Source organism: Mus pahari, chromosome 7 (assembly GCF_900095145.1).
Source record: "Mus pahari chromosome 7, PAHARI_EIJ_v1.1, whole genome shotgun sequence".
Taxonomy (NCBI): domain Eukaryota; kingdom Metazoa; phylum Chordata; class Mammalia; order Rodentia; family Muridae; genus Mus; species Mus pahari.
In genome coordinates this window covers 74,034,873-74,058,804 of record NC_034596.1, presented here as the reverse complement: position 1 = coordinate 74,058,804, position 23,932 = coordinate 74,034,873, and the positions used below count along the sequence as shown (strand labels likewise).

Genomic DNA, 23,932 nt, shown 5'->3' with positions numbered 1-23,932 from the left:
TCGCCGGAGGGAGGGGCGGTGGAGAGAGCCGGAATTCCGGACCCTGCGCGCTTCCACATCCGGGCATTCCGTCTCCTCCCCCCCCGCCCCCGCCCTCAGTCCTCGCCCAACAGGAACCGGAAGTGGGAACCGGTTTCCTGGTTGCCTCTTAGCAACGCAAGGGGTCAAGTGACCGCATCAGCTGACGCCCGTGGAGGCGGGCCCTGTGGTAACCGGTTCTGGAGGTGTTGCAGTCCCGATCGTCTCGCCGCGGGGCCCGAGGCGAGTCACCGTCAGGATGTCGGGCAAAGACCGGATTGAAATCTTCCCTTCGCGAATGTAAGTTAGAGACTAGGACAGGCGACACCGTGTTCAGTCACTTCTTCCCGGAGCGCATTCCTGCGTACCCTTGGCCACCAGCGAGGTTCCTTGGTTTCTGGGTCGCTCCTTGAAGACCCAAGGGTCTTCGTTCCTCTGAGTTCCGAGCGAGGTTTCCTTCCAACCCTCCCCTCCCCTGTCCCTCCTGAGAGAAGAGGCTGGAGAGGGTGGTTCCAGCCCACAGGAAAAGGGGGTTCACTGCTGGCAGCTTTTGGAGGTCGATGTCTTTACTCACTCACTGCACACACCCTTTGAGCCACACACGGAGTTTACATAACTGAGCCCTCGGCGCCATCTCTGCCTCCCAGGGCTCCTCAGTGCTGAGGAGTGATATGTAGACGCTAAGGTGAGGTCTGACCAAAGCTCTCAGACGGGAAGTTATGTGATGGGGAAGCATCTAGAAGGCCCCTTAGCCAAAGTGACATTGAATGTGTCACCCTCGTGCAGATGTAGGTTTGAGTCTTGGATCCTGTCAAGTGTCACCTGCTGTGGGAAGATAATCCCTGCATTTCTGAGGTATTCCTATAGCCCTGTGATGACTGCATCTTTTTACCTCTAGCAAATGTCACTCATGACACTGTCACGCGGATATTTGTTTGGGCTGTCTCCTGGATGGAGGAGGCATCTTTTTCCTTGAAATATTGTTCCTTGAACCCTTGCTTGGGATGTGCTCAGTTACAGGCTGCCTTTCTGCTTTGGCCTAACATCCTTTTTAGGAGAAATGACAATTCTAAGTGAAAACTTGAAGTTTTCTCAAATGCATATAATAACTTGTGGAAAGTAAAAGTATTCTTATCTGTGCTCTCATCTTCCTGAAGAAGGAAATCAGTTTTTATTCTGATATTTAGGTCTCTCACTGTGGTTCTGCTTTAGGGCCTGTTTAGGGTTTTGTGTGTGTGTGTGTGTGTGTGTGTGTGTGTGTGTGTGNGAGAGAGAGAGAGAGAGAGAGAGAGAGAGAGAGAGAGAGAGAGAGAGAGAGACTGTATTGTTTTCCTTATCTTATGCCTTTTTACTTACAGATCCAAGGACTTTTAAATAGCTACATTTAAACCACAGAAAGAATTGCTGTCTCTGCCAGGGTGTATGTAGTTCTGAGTGAATGAAAGGGTTTAATTATTTAAAAACAAAAGAAAACACTTTTAATCTTCTTCCCATTGACTTTGAAATGCCAAGTTATACTAACTGTACAAATGGGCCAGTTGTGGAGAAATGCAGTGCTTGTGAAACAGCTAAAGATCAGGACTACCCTAGGGTGATCTCAAAACCCAGCATGTGATGACCCCATCCAAACTTTACTGAGACACCAGATTCCAACATGGCTTCTGGAAACACAAGGGTATGCCCCTAGGATGACCACAGTTCTCCCCGCAGCCCCTAGCCCCAACTGTAATGCCACTGAGTAATATCTCAGAGGCAGAGCTCTTGCCTGGCATACAGAAGGCCCTGGGTTGAATCCCCAGCACCTAAAAATAAAAATAACCATGCCTGCCTCAAACAAACAAAACTCAGGGCCGATAGGAGAATTAAATACTTGTTTTAGCTGACACCGGATTGATAGATCCTAGACTTCTCTTTGAAAGAAAAAGGGGTTTTAATTGAATATATAGTTTATATAATTCATAAATGTGTCAGGAATCTGAGCGAACCCTTCTTTGCAAGGTAATCAACCAGAAGGACAGGGCCTCTGTGTCTCTGTGGGAGGCTAGAATCCTGACTTCTGTACCTGACAGAGAGCAGGCACAGTTGACACAAGCACAGGTGGACTCCCCGGCCCTTCTGATTTTCCCTTTTCTGAGCCTGCTTGAGTGTTACTCAAACTCTTTAAAGTGCCCAGGCATGCCTGTGTGAGCCAGAATGGTGCTCACCTTTTTGCTTTGCTGTCAGTGGTCTTACTGTTATAGATAATGTCTGGCCATATTTAATCATTATTTGTAATGCTGATATGTTTTTATTTTTATTTTGGGACTTTTAATTTAAGACTACAAGGTGAAAAATGGGCTTCTTTGGGCTCAGACAGGAGAAATGATAGGGTTGTGATGGTGAAAACTGTTATTTGAGAGCACTCTGCTTGCTAGCTGAGAGGAAGTCAGGGGTGGGAAGTGAATATTTTACCCAAAGCTTGACAGCAGGTTCTTTGTCATATGGTCAGATGTCTTTGATTCAGCGGGAGACAAAATCACTGTTTTAGTTGAAGGTCAAACTTCTTGTTTCTTTGGTTTTTTTTGTAGGGCTGAGCAGCTCTGAAACAGAAAAGAGCAGGTACAACAGCCGTGGTCCAGATCACACAGTACTGATTTTGGTTTCTCCTTCATTCGCTTGGTGGTATTGTCCTGTGGAATGTTGCTTTCATTTCACGTATCACCAGAGAACATGAAACAAGATTGGATGGAAACAAAGGAGGTCCAAAAGTGATGTGGTTCAGATGGTAGAGCACTTGGCCAGCACGCACAATGCCCTGGCCTTCACTCACTGATACTACATAAATCTGGGTGTGGTGGCACATGCCTGAAGCATAGGAGGACAAGGGGTTCAAAGCCAGCCTGAGGTACATAAGACTTTGTCTCAAGGGGGAAAAAAGGAACAAAAACTGGAGTTAATAGAAGTCAGGTAAATCTTGGTTCTTGTAAGTGTTAGGCAAGTCACCTCTAATTCATTGTTATATATCTCAGGCTGACCTTCAGCTTCCAGTTTTATTGCCTTGAGGTCCCAAGTGCTGGCATTACAGCTGTTCACCACTCCATATCCAGCTCTTTCTTCTCTGTAACTGAAAACTTCCCATTCACAGAGGTACAGTCATCTAGAACGACCTTCAGCTTATTCGTCAGTTCAACCATGAGCTCCAAACTTGTAGGAATCTGCAGTGCTGGGATTAACTTAAATTTTATCTAAGTTTCTTCCCATCCACACCCCACTCCTGTGTGTATGTGTGTGGGTGTGGGTGTGTTGCATTCAAGTATGTGGGTGCTTGTGCCTGTGGAGGTCAGAACAGGATGTCTAGTTTGTTTCTTCAGTTGCTTTCCCCCTCTTTGCCTGGAGACAGTCTCTTATGGAACTGCAAGCTTGTGGTTTGGGCTAGACTGGTTAATGAGGGTGCTCTCAGGATCTCTGCCCACCAGTGCTGGGGCCACAGGCACATGCAGACATACCTGGCTTCCTCCTGAATACTGCTCCTTATGCTCAAAATGCAAGTGTTCTTACACACTGAATCATCTTCCCAGCCCCTCTTCCAATCTTTTGAGCCTTAATTCTGGTGTTTAGTGTCAACAGTGCAGAATGTTCAGTATACACATTGGTGTGGCTAGCTCTTGCTTGGGTTGGAAACTGAACCAGCTTCACTGGATTAGACTCTGGTGAGAGGGGTCACTGCAGTCACCCACTGCTAACTACCTTTCAGATGGAAAACTGTCCAAGTGCTATAATGTAACATCTTTCAGGGATGTACTGTGGAACTGGGGTCTAGTGCTCTTAGGGTTAAGCCTTCTTTTGAGTCTTGGGTAAGTTATTAGAATCAAATCTGGTTCAAATTCCTGTCTGCCTGACCTCCAGTGATAATAAGATCTTTGTTTATGACTTTATTGCCACAACAGTAATAGAAATATATCATTGTGGATAAAGTGTAGAATATACAAAAAGCAGTAGTAAAAAAGTAAGCTCATGTTTTTCCCAAGCCTGATTTTCCAAAGAAAGCCATTCTCAGTTTATGTGAGAACTTTGTAGATATGTTCTTTGCTCCTGAATGAGCACCTTCAATTCTTAGTTTATATAAAACAGCATGTAGATTTCTCATAGTGGTATTTGTTGTATCTTTTAAGAGGTAGAATAAATATGCTTGCCTTTTTTTTTTTTTTTTTTTGTAGGGCACAGACCATCATGAAGGCTCGATTAAAAGGAGCACAGACTGGTCGAAACCTTCTGAAGAAAAAGTCTGATGCCTTAACTCTTCGATTTCGACAGATCCTGAAGAAGATAATAGAGGTAGAACTTTGCTTAGAGCAGGGTATCTACTTAATATACATCTAAGGAAAATCAAGTATGGCCTTGGGCACTTATATTTTTCCTCCCTCCATCCCTTCCATCCCTCCCTTTCTCCCTTCCCTTCTTCCTTCCTTCCTTCCTTCCTTCCTTCCTTCCTTCCTTCCTTCCTTCCTTCCTTCCTTCCTTCCTTCCTTCTGGTGCTGGGGATTAAGCATAGGGCTTCATTTATGCTAAATGTATACCTTACTGCAAAGGTACATATCTCCTTTCTAATTTTTCTTCATATTATTTAAGTCAACTTTTCTCCTTTCAAAAATAATAATGCCTCCATAATAGGTATAATAATATAGAACTGTTATGTTCTGAATTATTTATTTAATGTATATGCATACACTATAGTTGAGTACCATGTATCTGTCCTCAGACACACCAGAAGAGGGCATTGTATCCCGTTACAGATGGTTGTGAGTCACCATGTGGTTGCTGGGAATTGGACCCACGTCCTCTGGAAGAGCAGTCAGTGCTCTTAATTGCTGAACCATCTCTCCAGCCCCCAGTCTGGAACTTTTTATGAACACCTGGCTGACCTTGAACTCAGAGAGATCTGCCTGCTTCTACTTCCTAAGTACTGGAATTAAAGATGTTTGGCACTGTGCCTCACCCTTCTGGCTTTTTTATGGGTTCTGGGGATCAAGATCTAGAAAGTCATCAGGTGCTTTTACCCACTGAGCTGTCTCTCTGACCCCAGTATTTTGTGCATAAACATTGATTTTAAAATAGCAGTAGTATTGAATAAATAGTAGTAGTATTTTTGCCTTCTCTTCCTTCTCCCTTACTCTGTGCCATAACACAGATAACTTTATATATCAGTACAAAAATCTGTCTAAGTCTTTATAATATGGTATTTTACTGTGGATAATGGTTAATGATGTGGCTATAGTCCAGTATTTAGTCTTAATAGTGCCTTGGGAGGAGGAAATGCTTAAACCCTTTTATGCATGTATGTTAACATTTTTCCAGAAAATAATTTTACACTCTTCTTCCAAGTTATAGGTAACTGCCAAGATTTAATACTAGTTTATAAATAAATTCTGCTTGTTTTCATACATCCTTCTTAATGGGCATTAATGAGTTTTCATTTGTTGCCAGTCAGCTGTACTCAAGTGTTGTCTTCAGTCTGCGCTATTTTCTGTTATGTGTGAGCTTGTACAGATTTCATGGTCACTGGTAATTTGATTCTTTTGGTGAATTTCTTTTCATTTGAAAAAAGGTTGTTATGTATCCTAGTAAATGTGTAAAACACTGAAAGTATTTTCTTCGTATCTGTAAGTTAAAGGGCAGTTGAGATTTTTGAATTCCTAGATTCAGACCTAGGGACTTATATGTGCTAGGCATGTGCTCTTCCACTGAACTGCATTTTGTGCTTTTTAATTTAAACAAACAAACAAACAACTAAAGCTCTTTAAGTTTTATTTTGTTAAATATAAAGTTCGCCCTTTGTCTTCCCTCCCCCACTTTCCTTAGCCTGGATCTCACAGGCTGGGTAGAGCCCACCTTACTTCAGCCCCCCTGCTTTAGTTGTCCAGTGCTGGGGTTTGGTGTGAGCCCTGTGCTGACTTCTTAGAGATCTAAATTATACAAAGCTTAGAAAGGCAAAGGGCTAGAGAAGTATTGTTTAATCTTGTTACTTTATAACTGTTTATTTTGAGAGAGTGAGTTACCTTTTTGCCCAATTTCCCATGAATTCATGGGCTTGAGCAATTCTCTTTGACTTATTAATCTGAATAATTATGACTATAGATGCAAAACACCTGGCTTATAATTTTGGTTTGGTTTAGTTTTCTTGCAACATTTCGATATAACCTGGGCTGGTCTCAAAATGCTGTGTTACGAAAGATGACCTTAAACCATCTCCTGTCTCTTTATCTCTTACATGCCAGGATTCCAGGTGTATGCTTCTACATCTGCTCATTGTGCATGTGTTTTAAGATTTATTTTTATTATGTGTATATGTGTGTATCTGTGGGTATATCCATGTAAGTGTAAGCACCTGCAGAGGCCAGAGGACCTGAGTTCAAATACCTAGAACCCATGTAAAAAGCTAGGCATGATCCCAGGAACCCGTAACTCAGGGTGGATGAGGTGGGGTGGGGACTTGCTAGCTGCTGGCTTAACTCCAGTTTCAAGAGACAGCAAATAAGTGGAGAGTCATAGAGCAGGAAAACTAATCTCCTCTCCTCTCCTCTCCTCTCCTCTCCTCTCCTCTCCTCCTCTTCTCTTCTCTTCTCTTCTCTTCTCTTCTCTTCTCTTCTCTTCTCTTCTCTTCTCTTCCCCCCCCCCCCACATACNCACAGGGGGNGGGGAGGAGAAAATGTATTGACCCATCTTCTACAGATGGGTCTTTTTTGGTGGAAGAATGTTGTAAGGTAGGAATTTGACATTTTGTGAATGGATGGACAGTTAAATGGTCTTTTTAGTATAATAAATTCTCTCATAGACCTAGACTGTTTCTGAATACTCTGTTTTGTTTCTTATCAATCTCATACCAGATATGTTTATTTTAATGTTTGTTCAGCTAATTTTCTATTTTTATGAAAATTCTCTTAAAAAATAAAATAAAATAAAAAGTTGGCTTTCCCAAGCTTTACATCTTCAGCTGTACTCTGGAGTCATTTTCCCGATAGGGTTTTGGACTCTGGGCGAATTTAGAAGATTAATTTGAGCGAATCATCATGAACTTATTCAAGAATAAGTGAGCCTTGCTAGATTCAGTTTAGTGTTTGTCAGTGAATTTATTTTAATTTTAATGCTCATGGTTTTATAACATCATCAGGACCGTGATCAAAACCGGAGTTTTCTCATTATCCAATCAGTTTTTGATGCTGATGCTTCATACTTAGCATAAAATTCTGATGATTATTAAAAGGAACTAATTATGGCATGACTTTTCTGTAAGCTCTTGACTGACTCTGTTGTTGGCTTGTGCTTTCTTAGACTAAAATGCTGATGGGGGAAGTGATGAGAGAAGCTGCCTTCTCATTGGCTGAGGCCAAATTCACAGCAGGGGACTTCAGGTAAGATGACAAACAGGGTGTTTGAAAAAACCCAGTACTTCAGGTTCAAGTAATTAAAAAATGTAGAAAGATAAACGATACAGTAATAGGAAAACTTCTAATGTCATAACCTTAACTGCCTCTGCCTTCCTTATAGGTAACTGCCTCTTACCTTTCTAATGGATTTTTTATAAGTGCCAAGCACAGAAAACTTGATATTTTGAAGCCCATATTCATTTAACATTTTTGCCATGTTTTTTCACAGGTTTGTACCCTAAGAAGTCTTATAATTTATTAACCATTTCTCCTAGTGCTGGATCTTTGAATTGAATCTTAGGTTTTCGAATCTGAGGAAATGGCTATGAACATTTTCATGTTTCTCGGATACATTTTTGTTGAGAATGGAATCCATTATTCAGTTGAGAGCTTTATGGCTTTTATCACATCATTATGGCTTGACAAAGGATGCATACCGGTTTGCAAATAGATTATGCCAGTTTATCCCCATGATTCTCTTAGTAACTCCGTGAGGCAGGTAATGGTGTTACTCCAGTTTAAAGGGAAAGTATTCCTGAGGGTACTTGGCTAGACAGAGGTGGAGGCTGTTTTTCTGGACTTCTTAGTTTTCTTGCGATGACATGGGCCCTTCCTGCCATAAGAGCGTTTCCTGTCATGAAGGCCTTACACCGGTGGACCCTTAGGTGGCAGGTTTCACTGTCTGCTAGTGTAGTGGGCTAATGGAATAGTATACTATAATTAGTTGCTCTGACTTTTCCAGCAGAAGGGAAGACCAATAGTAGTGTATCTTGTGTGGCTAAGGGAAAAGTTCTTTGTAACAAATGGTGAGTTAGATGACATCAGAAGAAAGTTAGGATAAAGACTGTAAATAGCACCTCACCAACTGAACAGCAAACCTAGAAGGAAAGAAAGCTTATTGCTAGGAATACATCCTCTAAAGTTACATGTCCACTCTTTGAAAACACAAGCCGTCCACATACTTTACATTTGCTTATCCTGTGGCTAGTGAGTTAGCTCCTGTTAGTTCTACACTGAGGGCCTCTACTAACTCTGTGAGTTTTCTTTTCTGAAATAAGGATGATTACTGGGGTCTGGGGAGATGGCTCAGTGGTTAAGAGCACTGACTGCTCTTCCAGAGGTCCTGAGTTTAATTTCCCAGCAACCACATGGTAGCTCACAACCATGTGTAATGGGGTATGATTTGCTCTTCTGGTGTCATTGAAGACAGAGAACTCGTGTGTGTGTGTGTGTGTGTGTGTGTGTGTGTGTGTTTATAATGTATATATTCATAATAAATAATAAGTAAATCTTAAAAAAAGATGATTACTGACACATAGTATGACTTATTATTCCTGGTTTCAACATCCAATGGGTCCTTTTAGAGTCATTTTTGCAAACAGGACTAAATAAAGACTGACTGACACACTCTCTCTCTCTCTCTCTCTCTCTCTCTCTCTTCCCCCCCCTCCCCCACCCCCAGCACCACGGTTATCCAAAATGTAAATAAAGCCCAAGTGAAGATCAGAGCAAAGAAAGACAATGTAGCAGGTAACTGACCAATCCTAATCCTTGCAGGGGTAAAGGTGACAATTTACATCTAATCAGTTGGATGACAAAGCCCCAGTTTCTCTTAACTGTGGAACAAGTTGATGGCATGTTAAAGAGTTTAGCAACCAGATGGGCAGTGGTGGTGCACACCTTTAATCTCAGCACTTGGGAGGCAGAGGCAGGCGGATTTCTGAGTTCCAGGCCAGCCTGATCTACAAAGTGAGTTCCAGGACAGCCAGGGCTACACAGAGAAACCCTGTCTCAGAAAAAAAACAAAACAAAACAAAGCAACAAAAAAAGGAGTTTCGAAACCTAGTTCTAGTCCTCGGGGTAATTTTAATTTTGAGAAGAAGCAAACTCTTCAGAAGACACATTCTTAAGTATATTACTTGAAACCGTTGACAGTTCTAAGCTTAATCTCGGGTTTTTTAGTATTTGATTTAATATTTCTAGTATTTGATACTTAGTATAGAAGGCAGCACCCTTTTAAAGAGGCAGAGACCAACTGATGTCTAAGTTCTAGACTAGCCTGCCCTACATAGTAGAATCTTGTCTTTAAAAAGAAAAACAGCTTGCGTGGATTTCATAATCTGCCTAAGAGGAACCAGAGCCAATGGAAGAAAAAAAAAAAGAAAAATTACTTCCAGCCCAGTCTGTTTGTCTATGTACACATCTTCATTATCTTTCTAACAGGTGTTACCTTGCCAGTGTTTGAACATTACCACGAAGGAACTGACAGTAAGTGCAGATCCTAAGGTGTGTAATACTGAGAGAGAGCGGTGGTAGTCATTTGCTGTTTAAAAATATTATAACCAGGTCACTAGACTTCTGCACTGCCTTTTTGCTTAAACTGCATTCACCATGTACTCTTTATAATTTCTGTTCATGTCTTTTAAAAGTAGAGTAAGAACTTAAGTTCTATGACATGTTCTGAACGCTGGGTCTTTCTAGAGAGTTTTAGCTTACTCCAAGCTTTTTGGAATTTTCCTTTCCTAATTTGGCAGCATTTGTGGGGATAAGTAACATGTGTTTATTCTTCTCAAAGCGAAGTAATTAACTTTTTCCCATATAAAAATATTCTTTCTTCTGCTACTTCTATGACATTGGTTCATGAACTTGTTCACTGAATTGTGTACAATGTTAAATGAGGGTCATATAATAAAGGAATTGTCACCTGTACAGAAAGTCTCCTTGTGCTAATGGCATTGGCCACTATTAGCTCATCCACCAAGCTTGTAAAGTAGTGACTTGTCCCCTCTAGGGCTAGTGATGAAGCTCTGTGGTAGAGCTTGTCTGGCATATGTTCAGTTCTGGATTCCATCTCCAGTGCACACGTGACACACAGATACACACGTGTATGTCTTGCTTCTGTCCTCAACAGTTACTCTAGTAGTCTTGTAAAATAAAATTTTTATAAAACCCAGCTATTACTGTCCCAATTAGAGAAGCTGTGGTAACCTGCAGGAGACCCTCAAGATCAGGCTTTTGGACCTTCCCTCAGAAGGGGAGAGAGTAGGGATTAGATCCTTAGCTGAGATTCGAGTCATCCCTCATGCATTTCTGTTCTAGCTGTACGTGGTCTGTAGGGTTGCTAGAGTAGATAGAGCATGGAAGACTAAGTGGGGTCTAACTGTGCAGCTATGAGAAAGTTAACTGTGCTAGGGGGACACTTTCCTGTGAAGCAACTTTTGGGGTCACTAGTTCTCCAAGTAACTCATGCCTCTGTAATATGAGCCCATAAAGTCATTGGTTCACCAAGTGAGACACAAGTAGGACTGTCTTGGTCTGTCCCTGAGGCCCTGCGGGGTGGGTAGTATAGGCCTGCTCCTGCGAGCTGGGTGTGGCATTGTGTGTTTGGAATCTGCATGTAACAGGAGTTAGTGAAGTTCTTTCCATGTTTGTTATTCTGAATTATCTTTCTTTTGGGAATTCTTGGAGGATTATCTACTCTCTGGTTAAAAATGTCTGACCGGCTCTTTCAGGCTATGAACTGACCGGTTTGGCCAGAGGTGGGGAGCAGCTGGCTAAACTAAAGCGGAATTATGCCAAAGCAGTGGAACTACTGGTGGAACTGGCTTCCCTGCAGGTGGGTCGCAGCAGAGAGTGCCCAGCCTGGCTTCTGACAGTCACATGGGACTCTCAACTCAAATGATCCTGTGTGAAACAAGCCTAATGATCTGACTTCTGAAGTGATGGCTTCTTTGCTTTTTATTAATAAAATGCATGTGTTAGTGGTACAACTCCACTCAGCTAGACAAGAACAGCAATGGTTAGTACCAGATTTAACGTAAATATAACATGGTTTGTGTGTGTGTCTAGTTAATACGTATCTAGGCTATGAGGGAATGTTTCCCCATGGAAATACCACTAGTTGTATAGAAATCTCAAGTGAGTTTTCACTAAGGTAGGCTGAAAAGAAGTTGTCTTTTGGGTTCCCAGATGTTTTGTACAAGTCTGAGTGGGGCCAAGTGTACAGGTTTGGCTGATCATGGAGACATGCTTGTTATTAATTGTTCTTTTATTTTAGACTTCCTTTGTTACCCTGGATGAAGCCATTAAAATCACCAACAGGCGTGTCAATGCCATTGAGCACGGTGAGTCAGAGCTGCTGGGAGATCCTTTGCTTGGTCCCTTGTCCCTCCCTGCCAACCTGTTAGGCATCTAGTACTCGATCCCAGCACTCCAGGCTGAAAGGTAAGATAGGCCTCTGTCACAGTGAGGAGAGAAACGTGTCCAGCAGTTCGAAAACACGTGGTGCATTGGGAGGGAGTTCCAGGTCACCAACGGTCAAGTTGCTCTGACCTTCATGCAGTCACTAGAGAAGAGACCCTGCTCCTTGAGAGCCTTAGAGCTTTCTCAGGGTCTGTCCATTGGTTGGATGATCTTTTTTTAAAAAACACACTAAACATTTATCTTTAAATCTCACCTTTAGGCTGTTGTCTCATTTTGCTATATTTATTTCATATCTTTTATTCTATTATTTAAAACAGTACAATTGTGTTAATAATGTTGTTGGTTGAAGAACTCAATTTCCATAAAAGAAACATTTATTCTTAGGTAAGAAAGGAGCAAAGCCTGAAGAAAGACCTTCCTTCAGCTGGTGCCCTAATAGTACTGAATAAATATTTATGGACATTATTACTTGGTAGTGCTTTGCACAGGCTAGGCAGGTATTCTGTCACTGAGCTACGTTCTTATTCCCGAAATATATTTCTTGTCTGCTGTTTATAGGGTCAGTCTGAACTCTCACCAAAACAAAATGAATAAGGTTAATAGTTCTCAAATTTGGGGAGCTCACATTCCGGAAGAATAGGAACACTGTATGTAAAGCAGATCTGAATGACACATACAACGGTCACAGCACTTAACATAGTTCAGGTGCATTTTAAAGTAACATCTGTGGCTTACTGTTATCTGTTTATGTATACTTAAAGTTGGATTTGTTTTGGCCCAATATGGTATCTGTACATAGAAAAGATACTGGAAGGGTACATACCAAAATATTTACAGGGTAATTTTATTTGGCTAGATTACATCTCACTTCGTTTTGTTCTCCAAGTTTACTGCATTAGGTGTGCATTAATGCTACAGTTAGAAAATAGTAAGTCGTATTCAAATAAATACTGGGGGTCTTCTAAAAGGTCGATTAAGTTCTCACATACGTATGCTCTTAAACTCCAGTCATCATTCCCCGGATTGAACGCACCCTTGCCTATATCATCACAGAACTGGATGAGAGAGAGCGAGAAGAATTCTATAGGTTTGTGGAAATTGGCACTTATTGTTTTTTTGATTTTTTTTTTTTTTTTCTCTATGTACAGTTTTGGTTTGCTCGGTGACTAATGTACTTAATGAACTTTGGAATAAGCACAGTTGGTATTTTATTTTGTTAAATAAAAAGCAAGAAATAAATGTTGGGCATGTGGCACTTGCTTATTATTCCAGAACTCAGAAGTCAAGACTACAAGCTGCTTAAGGCTATCCTGGGCTATATTAGAATATACACTCAGAGGAAAGAAAACTGAAAGCAGAAATTATAAACGTAGTTCCCTTGCCTGCATTTGATTTTCATTTCAGTTGACTGTGGCTAACTGCGGTCCAAAAATGTGAAATAGAAAATGAGAGACCTAATATGTGGATTTTCAATTGTATGCTCTTCTATGTAGCAAGAAACTTTGTGGTCCCTTGTGGTCCCGTGCTGACAGGTGAAGCATCCTTTCATCTAACATCCCCACCCTGCATCTACCTGCTGTCTTAGTATATATACATCCATTATTAGAGCAGGTATTGGCTGTCACCACAGTGGTGCTGAGTGTTTCCTTTAAGAGGTGAAAGCTTTTGACTCATGGGAATAATTGTTAATACTGTATTATACTTAATTTTCAACTTAAACTTTGTCAACTTTTAACCACATTTGCTTTAGTATACAGATAGAAAATTTAGCTACAAAGGGATGACCATGCATGAAAAAGCATAATATACAAACTTTTAGATCTGCAAGTCTTGGGATGTATCCCCTACGGAGAGCAGAACTACTGTATTTTAAAAGGCTGTGGAGATGAGTGTCTTGTTTTGCACATAGATTAAACATGGCATAAGTATTTATGCCTCTCAGAAAAAGTAGTAAGATTATCTTTAAAACAAAAGAGTGGCTGGGCATTGGTGGTGCACGCCTTTAATCCCAGCACTTGGGAGGCAGAGGCAGGTGGATTTCTGAGTTCGAGGCCAGCCTGGTCTACAGAGTGAGTTCCAGGACAGCCAGGACTACACAGAGAAACCCTGTCTCGAAAAACAAACAAAACAAACAAACAAACAAAGAAGCCCTCTCTGGAAAACACCCAAAACCAAACCAAAAGAGTGATTGGGTTGGTTATCTTTACATAAAACCTGAGATAAGAAACTGACAAGCAGCCATCCTGCAAGCAGTATTGAACATTGAATATGTGCAGGTATCAAAAAGTTCTTGGAAATCCCAACGGGTGGATCACACCACCAGAGAATCAGCACAGTAAATGCTGAGAAATAATGATGCCCACTGGCTGTTTATTAAGATTTAGAGCAGTATGGGGAAAGAAATAGTAAACAAAGGGATTGCGCTCTAAGCTTGCATCAGTGGAGGGCAAGCGAGAGGTGTGCTTAGGGAAGCATGCTGTTCTTAGCTCTTGAAGCATCTCAGTGTAAAGTAGAACTGTAGTTATCATTCATGTTTAGGGGTGTAGTGACTCAAAAATGTTAAAAGTGGAATGCTCAAAATCTGTTCCAGTACAGAATGGATTTCAAGTTTTAATATAGAATAGGGTATAGGGTTACTACAACAGGTATTAGTGTTTTTTCTCAAACATTTTGAGATGAGTTTTAAATTACTGAAAAGAAAGTGGGAATCTAGTTTTCCATGTTTATTGTCTAGTTACAGAAACTGAAGACATTTGAGTTTCTATGCACTCAAACAGCATTCAGAAAGTCCCCTTCTTGCAGGTTAAAGAAAATACAGGAGAAGAAAAAGATTATCAAGGAAAAATTTGAGAAGGACTTGGAGCGGCGGAGAGCAGCTGGAGAGGTGATGGAGCCTGCCAACCTGCTGGCTGAAGAGAAGGACGAGGACCTGCTGTTCGAATAGCTGCCCTCTTCTGCTCCCTTCAGACTGAACATCAGCTCCATTTTAACTCAGTGTGTAGGTTCAGTATGTGTGGATATTTATTTTGGCATATGAATTCCTCTGGCTGTAAGATTTATCAGAATGCCTTGTAAGACTTTTTCCTGTATCATAATTCAGCAACCTGAGATTTGCGAAACCTGCCCAGCAACCTACAGAATTTCCTCTGTGAAAAGTGTCATATCATTCTATTTACAATTGTTTGACCTATCTGTTTAAAACTTTAGGAAATATGTACGATAAACATTCATGGTCACAGGCAAAGGCTGTGAGCAACCTTCCTTCCTACCCTCTTGGAAACCTTGCCGCTGTGTTCCCGTGGACTCCTCAGTTCTTCACCTATTTTCCTTTGCACGATATGTCTGTGTGTAATGGAAGCAGTTCTGCCCATTTAAATGTGACCTATGAACAGAGTAAAATGATTTTAAAAACACATTGTTTCTTTTTCTTTTTGAGAATTAGCAAAGAATAGTGATTGTGTCCTTATGCTCAGATCAGTGACCTTACTGCCACTCTCTAGTACTTTGAGATAGTTTACTGCATTTTGGGCTACTAGTGAGTGACCACTAGTACTACGTAGGCTTCTTAATACTTCCTAATCTAAGAAAATATTCATTTCGATTTTGGACTAATCAGATAGCTTTTGCTATCTTAGGAGCAATAGCATTTTGCTGTTTTTTTATGAAGATGACATGCCAGTGGATAGATCATGAGGTTTCAGTATTGCTTGATTTGGCCTGATTATCTGTGAGTACTCAGACCTTAATGCAACCAGTTCTGTGTGTTCTGGGCTTGCCTGGGCAAGACAGTTCTTGGTTATGAGAGTGACACCACCAGCATTAATGGAGTCTGACCAACTGCTACCACAGTAAAGATACTAAATGATTCTGCAAAGATTTGGGACTATTTGCCAGGTACTTACTGATTTGTGTGTTTATGTTCTCAAAATCATGAGGTTTTTTTTTTTTTTTTAAAGTGGTGCTACGGAGCCTACTCAAGTCTCATGCTAAACACACCCCAAGTCCAAAAATGTGTTTTAGCCCATTCTGTAGAGGAAAGAAAGATTTGAGATACGGGAGCTTAATTGCTTTTAAATTAAAGCTACAAAGTAGTGACAGTGAATCTAGAATTTAAGCCCAAATAGTCAAACTTAAGTTTTATAAAAAACTGTGCGCATGTGTGTGCGTGTGCATGTGTGTGTATTCCCAGGATGGAACTGCAGTTGGGATTTAGGGGCAGGCACCTTCATCTGTTGAGCTATCTCACTGACCATAAAAGTTTACTCAAGTTTTTGTTGTTTGGTATGTGCATGTACACATTTTGCATATGCATATGGAGGCTAGAGCTTTGGAGCTGTTCCTTAGACCTGTCCATCTTTGTTGAGATAATCTCACTGGCTTGGAGCTTGCCAAACAGGTTAGACTAGCAGGCTAACAAGCTGCAGGGTTTGTCTCCAGTGTTCCCATGCAGGAATTATAAGCATGCACTATTAGGCTGTTATCTACATGGGTTCTGGCGGGGGTGGGGGTGGGGGTGGGGGGAGGATCTGATTTGTAAGAAACCAAATGTAGCTAATAAAAAATGTCAAGTTCACATGCACAAACACACACACACACAACAACCCACAAAAAATTGAGTAGGTAAATTTGTATGGTCAGTCAGTCAATCCCACAACTTAAGTTCCATCCTGGGTCCCACATGATGAAAGGAAAAACTGACTTATGTGAACTGTGCAGTGACTTGTGACACATACCACACAGTAACACCAAACTGTTCAGCAAGTTACTTTGTGAGATGTTAATTGTACCATTTAAGTTGTGCATATGGAAAAATCGAGCAGCTTATATAAGTTAAATAGCATAGGTGGAATGAAAGTCCAGGGAATCTTGATTTCAAAGGCATAATCCTTGAGCTAACTAGGCACTGCTTTTAGTTTGAAGATTGGTTGATATCCATTTATTTGAAAGCATTGGACCAAAGGCATTTAAATTTCTCATGTAGCTTCAGTAAAGCTCTGGTGCTTAAACTTTAAGCTTAAACTTTGGTCCACATATTTACAGATGATTTCCTATTGATACACCATCTTATGCTCCAGGGTGGTCTGGAACTTGGCATCCTCCTGCTTCAGCCTCCCAAGTGCCGAGATTGTAGGCATACACCATCACATTCAGATACAACTTTAGATGGCTTTATGGTTTCACATTAAAAAGTCAAGATTAAATAGTGGGTAAATATTGTTGAGTTTGTCTGGGAGTAGAAGTGAGCTGATCCAAAGGAGAGAAATCAGGAGTGGAAAAGCCAGAGTCCATCAGGTTGCATGCATGCGCATATATATATGTATATGTATATGTATATGTATATGTATATATATATATATACATATGTGTGTGTGTATTTGTACATTTATATGTGTGTACACACACACACACACACACACACCCCGTTAAAACTGTGATGTGACCCCTCAGGGTGATAAACAGTGGGAGAATTAGAATAGGTGCTAACAACCCATATTCTCAATTCCTGGCTGCCTGTTTTATACCTCTTTCCCTCTCTAGTTTTGTGCTCACAACTTTAAATTGGCTATTTTCAATACTTTTAAAGGCCAGAGGTGGTAGTGCATGTCTTTAATCCCAGTACTCAGGAGGCAGAGGCAGGCAGAACTGTGAGTTCCAGGCCAGCCTGGTCTACATATTGAGTTCCAAGAGTCAGGACTGTGTATCAAGACCAAACAACAATAACAAAAAGCTTGTTTGTTCCAACCAATAAACAGGACTATATGCCAATAAAGGACATCCCACATTTACACTGTAATTTGTATTCCACCTAGGAGTTTCCAGCAGTGTTGATCCTGATAATCCCTTGAAGGAGAGTGGTCTGTATGTAAACAAACCTTGGATATAAACATAAGAAAATGTCCAGTGGCTTTTACAATTTGAAATATAGTTTTACTTTTTATTTTTATAATACATTGTGCAGTATGATATCTCAAAATAACGAGTGCAGAAACAAGACAGTACAAAGGGAGATCAACAACAAATGTCAGTGGCTACCTTCATTAAGGATAAATCCCTGGTTCATATTTTCCACACATTCGAAAAAATTACATTCAAATCATTCCTTATCAATATTAACTCCTTAGGCCACGAGAGAAGGAAAACAATCCATACACTAGATTTTCACAGAAAGATAATGTGGACCAGTGTAAGTACTATCTATTTATTCTGAAGTATGAAAAAAATCTAAGAAATGAAGGTACTTCCTTGTTTGGATTTCCCGGGGACATATCATTAGTTGGTATTACCTACTTTGTTTTTGAGACAGGGTCTCATGTAGCTGATGGTAACCTTGAGCTGCAGATCCGTGAGCTTCCACTTTCCAAGTCCTGGGATTAACACCATGACCCATGCTGGCTTTATGCCACAGCCAGGGTTTTGTGCATGCTAGGCGATACTCTAGCGACTGAGCTGTGTTCCCAGCCAACCACGATTTTTCTGTAAGTGGCTAAGACTTCCCTGGCACAACAGTTTCCAGTCAGAACCACAGAGGGATAGGAAATTAAATTGGCCCTAATGGCTATACAATTAGGTAAAACAAGGCTTTTTTTTTTTAAAGCATAGGTTAACTTTTCACTGTTTAGGACTATGTTGAGCATTAGTACATTCATAACCATTAGGATTTACAAAAGCTCAGGATGTCCACTATCCTATCATTACTTACAAGTAAAAGTATAGGATCTCACTGACCTTGAGAATCTCAGTCAAAAACTATATGGTGGCATGGCATGTGCCTGGGTATAGGCTCTCCTGTGAAGGTCTGTGTGAGAGTCTTGATAGCACATAGCTCCTCTGTCACCAAGTGGCACTGACACTAAAAACTACTCAAATCCAATATTCACCCTTTCATCCATGCTTTTCTTTGTCTTTAAAAAAAAGAATTTTTTTTTTTTTTTTGGAGACAGTCTCATGTAAGTCAGACCAGCCTTAAACTTTAGGTCTTCCTATAGGGTTATAGGTATGCACCAAGTCTCACCAGTCAGTATTTTTGGTCGGCATGCAGATCACAAAGCTCTACTGACCATAGACTACCTTTCATTCCTGAGAAAAAAACCAGTGAAAACCTGAAAAGATTTAATCCCTTAAGTGCTAAGTGAACTGACCTTCAGTGCTGACAAGGGCGATAACTTTTCCTGCTGTAAACTGGGAGTGTTCAGATTTCAGACTGTAGACTGTATAGCATTCCTTCCCTCAACCCAAGAATGTGCTTTTATTCCTAAGGAAAATTATTTTGAAAGTATTTCTTTCTTTTTTTTTTTTCGAGACAGGGTTTTTCCGTGTAGCCCTGGCTGTCCTGGAACTCACTTTGTAGACCAGGCTGGCCTCGAACTCAGAAATCCGCCTGCCTCTGCCTCCCGAGTGCTGGGATTAAAGGCGTGCGCCACCACGCCCGGCTCTTGAAAGTATTTCTAATAGACACACTTGCCAGCCAACTACAAGAGCCATGCAAAAATGAACATAAAAAGACATCACAAACACTCTACATTTGTTCCAATAAGATTATCCAGAAGAGAAATCAGACACGAACAGCACTGACAAGACAGTAACACCAACTGCTTGTGCTAAATGACAAGTCAGAGTCATTCCAGTGTTTAGTTTTGGGAACATGAAATTCTGTAGCTACATAAAATCAAGACATTCACATTTGAGGTTGGTTGTCACACAGAACATTTTCCTTAAAGGCTTGAGAAGACTACAAGTTAACTTTCTTTGTGGATTTGTACACAATGAATTTTAAAGCTGTAGCTAAAGAGACAGTCCAAAAATCCCATTAGCATGAACATTTAAGATTTAGCAAGCTGCTGTAGTTCACTCACAAGGAAGACTGTTAGGACAAAAACTTGTCTGTATACGCTTAACAAAACTCCTCTGATGTCCTTTTCTAAAATGCTCAACGACTTACTTCCTTATGATCTCTAAGTTAGTTGTCAGTATTTCCTCAGTGTATATGTATGTATAAAACTTTATTCCAATGCAGAAAGCAACTATTTATTAATCTATTAAATATCAGTATACAGTACAGATTTCCAGTTTGATAACCACATAGCATAGTCAGAGATACAATTCTGTGCTCAGATATGAAAATGCAGAAACTGTCACATGTGTTACATCCTTTCACTGACATAAAAAAATATTTTCATCACAAGGAAGTTTTAATGGTCAACATAGTTTATATGAACTCTTTATCAGAACAAGGAGTCAAGACTCAAATCATCACAATTTAATAAAGTAATTCGGAAAATTCTATCTTTAAAAATGTCAGCATCTTTTGTATACTCGTATCTACACTGGAGGCTGCATTCTCTATTTTTTTATTTTTGGTGTTTTGAGACAGGGTTTCTCTGTATAGACCTGACTGGCCTGGAACTCACTCTGTAAACCAGTCTGGCCCTGAACTCAGAGCTCCATCTGCCTCTGTCTCTTAAGTGTGGGACTAAAGGCGTGCACTTCCGTGCCCAGCAAAACTAGTACTTTTAATGGAAGGTTTTTCAGAATGAAAAGATAAAACCAATAAATTTAAACTTAAAAAGTTGCTCCAAACTAAAGTGGCACCTTTCTTTTCTTTTCTTTTTAAGGAAATATTTCTGATGACCAAGTCAGTTGTTTAAGAAAATACTGTTATTCTCAGTGCACAGAAGCACAGCCCCTTCTCTCAATCCCATGAAGTCATTTAAGTTAAATGTTAAATAATGTTAATATTCATAACTATGTGAGACAACGGACGATTGCGAATATACATACATGTTTTTTATAGACATCTGACCCAGAGGCAGAGTCAGAAAGTGAAAACAAAAGGTTTTACCGTCAGAAATGCTCTGAAGAAAGTTTCCATTTTCAGTCTCCAAACAAGTCAAGGTCCCCTAAAGCAATGTGCAGGGAGTGTTGTGTACAAATTGCCTAATGGACCTTTCTCACTAGCTTAAGAGATGAACTCTCAGCATTAAGGCTATCCTCCTGATGGCAGTTTGCCAAATAAAGTTCATCATGATGACAGAAAGGTCATTTCCTTCACCTTAGCCAGGTAGATGGCACCCACTGAGGTTCAGTATCCAGTTTGTTAATGAGCCTAAGCAATTCCTGATAGGCTTTATCAAGATCTGAATTCACAATTGCAGTGTCGAAGTAGTGGCCATTGTTCTGCTCCATCTCTCTCGTTTTCTCAATGATCTCCCTTAATTCTTCAGGCTGCAAGGAAAGCATAAAGACTGTGAGAGTACAGAATACAGGGTGAGTAAGGAGGGTCACTACATGGCTTTCCTGTCTGTTGTAGACTCAAGAGTGCCTTCCCAACCCTTCTCTTGAGCCACTTTGGTACCATCAGCATCTTTAGAATTCTTGTTTAAACCCTGGTTTATAGTACATTTTGTTCTCATGTATTTTCATTTTATCATTATGCCTGAAAAAAGAATGGGTTATTTTGACTTCCCTAAAAACTTTCATTTTCAAACATTTTAGAGCATCATAACGTTTATCTAGAAGTAGCATTGGGGCTGGAGAGATGGCTCAGCAGTTAAGAGCACTACATGTTCTTACAGAAGACCCAGGTTTGATTCACAACATCTACACAGTGATGGTTCACAACAATCCCTAACTCTTGGTTCCAGGGGATCTGACACCCCCCTTCTGACCTTCTAGATAACTGTAGGCATGTAGTGCAGAGACATAAATGCAGGTAATACATCTATACACATAAACACAAATAAATCTTTTAAAAAGCAAGTAATATCTAATATGGAGTTCAACTTTCTGACTAGAGTAAATGTCTCTAAAACATTCTTTACAAGAACATTTGTTTTTGCTACAGCTAGTGGTGCACATCTTTAATCGCAGCACTCAGGATACATAGGTAGGTGGATCTCTGTGAGTTTGAGGGCAGCCTGGTCTACACAGTTCAAGTCCACCCAGGGCTCTACAGAAAGACCCTGTCTCCAAGACAAAACAAAAATACCTTACCTGTACTAAAAGTTGATATACTGTTATATTGATTGTGTTACCTTTTCTAAGAAAATCTTGTATCAATTCAAGATTTAATAACATGCAATTTAAAACTTTCAATGTACAAAGGATATTCTCTCATTCATATTCTCTCTGTCTCTGTCTGTCTATCCCCAGGTGCCTAGAGTTCTTGCCCTTGTGCTTCAAGTACTGGGATTACAAGTGTATACTGCCACACTGGGCACTAAAAATGGTTTTATTTATTTGTTATTTAATTTTCTTCTCCTCTCCCCCTCCAAGGAATTGTTTCCTCTATATGGCTCTAGCTATTCTGGAATTACTATGTAAACAAGGCTGGTTATCAAACTCATAAGAGATATGCTTACTTTTTGCCTTCTGAATTCTGGGATTAAAGGTATATGTTGCTAAGAATAACCTGCCTGGCCCTACAAAGGAGAGTTTTAAGATGTAAAAAAGTATCCCACTAGAGTATGGGAAATAATATATAACAGGCTACTTTAGAATAGTGAGTAAAGGAAATGTTTAATGGAGACAAGCCAGTGGCAAGGCTATGTGCAATCATCCAGAACCCTATGGTCATTGGGCTCACGGTCAAAAAGTGGAAACTATCCCAAACCCCTGTCAATCAAGATGGCTAGTTAAACTTCAGATCAATGTCTTGTGTGATTTTAAGTTTGGGCCCACATGGCTGCACTCAACAGTAGAGGAAAACATAGTAAAAGGATGACAAAAAAAATAACAAAACAAAACAAAACAAAAAAACACTCAGGGGATGGGGAGGGGCAGTTCTAACTTGAAATGCTGTGATGTAAAATCTGAAAACCTATGTTCACAGCAGAGAGCTTATCACTGTAACCAAGCATGATGACAGTTTTACTGAAACCTGTCTACTCAAAGCTTAAGATCAGTTGTCAGCAAACATAAAGCCCGAAATCTAGGGCAGATTCCCAACATGAAGTTCACTGATGGTTTACATTTTGGACAGGGTAAGTAACACCATTACTAAGATTCCCGTTTACTCACTCGAATGTGATAAAACTACTGTAAGGAATAACACTGGACATACAAATGTAAGAGGACTAAAAGGCAATTATACATATCACCCTCTAGCCAGCAAGTGCAGAGCAGAAACTTTTACATTCAGAGAGGGTGATGGGACATAAAATAAAACTCAACACATTTCAAAAGATCAACATCTCTTTGGATCTGTTCTCTGATAACGATGGAACTGTAAATCAGTTATGCATTCTTTAAAATCACCAAATATGTGAAAATTAACATATTTTGGAATAACCCATGAGTTTGATAAAAGTGACAACAGTAGAAAATATTTTAACAAAATAATAAAATTATGGCTGTAGTTAACAAGTTGCTTACAGAAAAATTATGACAAATGCCTACATTTGAAAAGAGGAAAGGCTTAAAGATCATAAAAGGTTTCATCTTCAGAAGTTAAGGCATGTGTGAATTAAATACAGTCAAAATGAAGGCGAAGTGATTTAAATAGAAAAGACAAAGACAGAAGCTCTCAGGTTTTCTAAAGAATCTGTTCAATTTTCATAACAGGTTCTGAACAATGTCTACAGAGAAGACTAGTGAGGTTTTCCTCCATCTTGGAGAAAAGTAAGTTTTCTTGAGATAACTAGTTCATACACCACACAATTTACTAATTTAAAATACATGAACCCACTTTTTCTTCAGACTGTAGAGTTCTGCAGGTAACACCATAGTCAACACTAGAAGAGTCTGCACCCTCATCTGTGGTTACTGGAACAAGAATGGCCCCCACAGGCTCACAGTGTTCACAGTTGGCACAATTTTAGGACGAATTAGGAGGTGTGGCCTTGGACAAGGAGGTGTGTCACTGGCCTGGGCTTTGAGGTTTCAAAAGCCCACACCAGGCCTTGTCTCTGTCTGCCTCAAATATAAGCTCTCAGTTACTTCTCCCACACCATACCTGTTTGCCAGGCTCCCCACCACAGTGGTCACTGACTCAGTCTCTGAAACTGAAAGCAAGCTCCCAATTAAACATTGCCTTAGTTATGGTGTCTCTTCATAGCAATAAAATGAGACACCACTTAAAATATTTATAATGTAGTAGCCATTAATCTTGTTTTCCCACCCCTAAGGAATTACTAAGCAATTTATGTCATATATTCCGATCTGTCTGTCCTGGACATCCTAAATGAATGGAATCATACAACTTGTGGTCTACTGAGTCTGAGGTTTTTTTTCAAATAGCATTATTTTTAGGTTTACCCCTTGTATGTATATATATATATATATATATATATATATATATATATATATATATT

General features: G+C 40.2%; 2 protein-coding genes across 2 annotated transcripts in view; one reads left to right on the top strand and one right to left on the bottom strand.

Annotated features, from left to right (window-relative positions):
• The first annotated feature begins 102 nt into the window (after window positions 1–102).
• Window positions 103–15,039, top strand: Atp6v1d (ATPase H+ transporting V1 subunit D). The gene is made up of 9 exons (XM_021201945.2): window positions 103–318; window positions 4,215–4,332; window positions 7,327–7,406; window positions 8,884–8,951; window positions 9,645–9,689; window positions 10,934–11,037; window positions 11,479–11,545; window positions 12,633–12,711; window positions 14,427–15,039. The coding sequence occupies exons 1-9, from the start codon at window positions 278–280 to the stop codon at window positions 14,566–14,568; spliced, it is 744 nt and encodes a 247-aa protein (XP_021057604.1). The 5' UTR covers window positions 103–277; the 3' UTR covers window positions 14,569–15,039.
• Window positions 15,040–20,236: 5,197 nt separating this feature from the next.
• Window positions 20,237–23,932, bottom strand: part of Mpp5 (membrane palmitoylated protein 5) — a 46,241-nt gene continuing 42,545 nt past the window's right edge. Inside the window, exon 14 of the mRNA XM_029540787.1 lies at window positions 20,237–20,846. Within this exon, the coding sequence (XP_029396647.1) occupies window positions 20,670–20,846 (177 nt within the window). The 3' untranslated portion in view covers window positions 20,237–20,669. The remainder of the gene's footprint in view (window positions 20,847–23,932) is intronic.

Coding starts and splice junctions, on each gene's coding strand:
- Atp6v1d (XM_021201945.2), top strand. CDS start 278: ATGTCGGGCAAAGACCGGATTGAAATCTTCCCTTCGCGAAT. Junction 11,038..11,478: donor TGGAACTGGCTTCCCTGCAG/GTGGGTCGCAGC, acceptor CTTTTATTTTAG/ACTTCCTTTGTTACCCTGGA. Junction 12,712..14,426: donor GAGCGAGAAGAATTCTATAG/GTTTGTGGAAAT, acceptor CCCTTCTTGCAG/GTTAAAGAAAATACAGGAGA.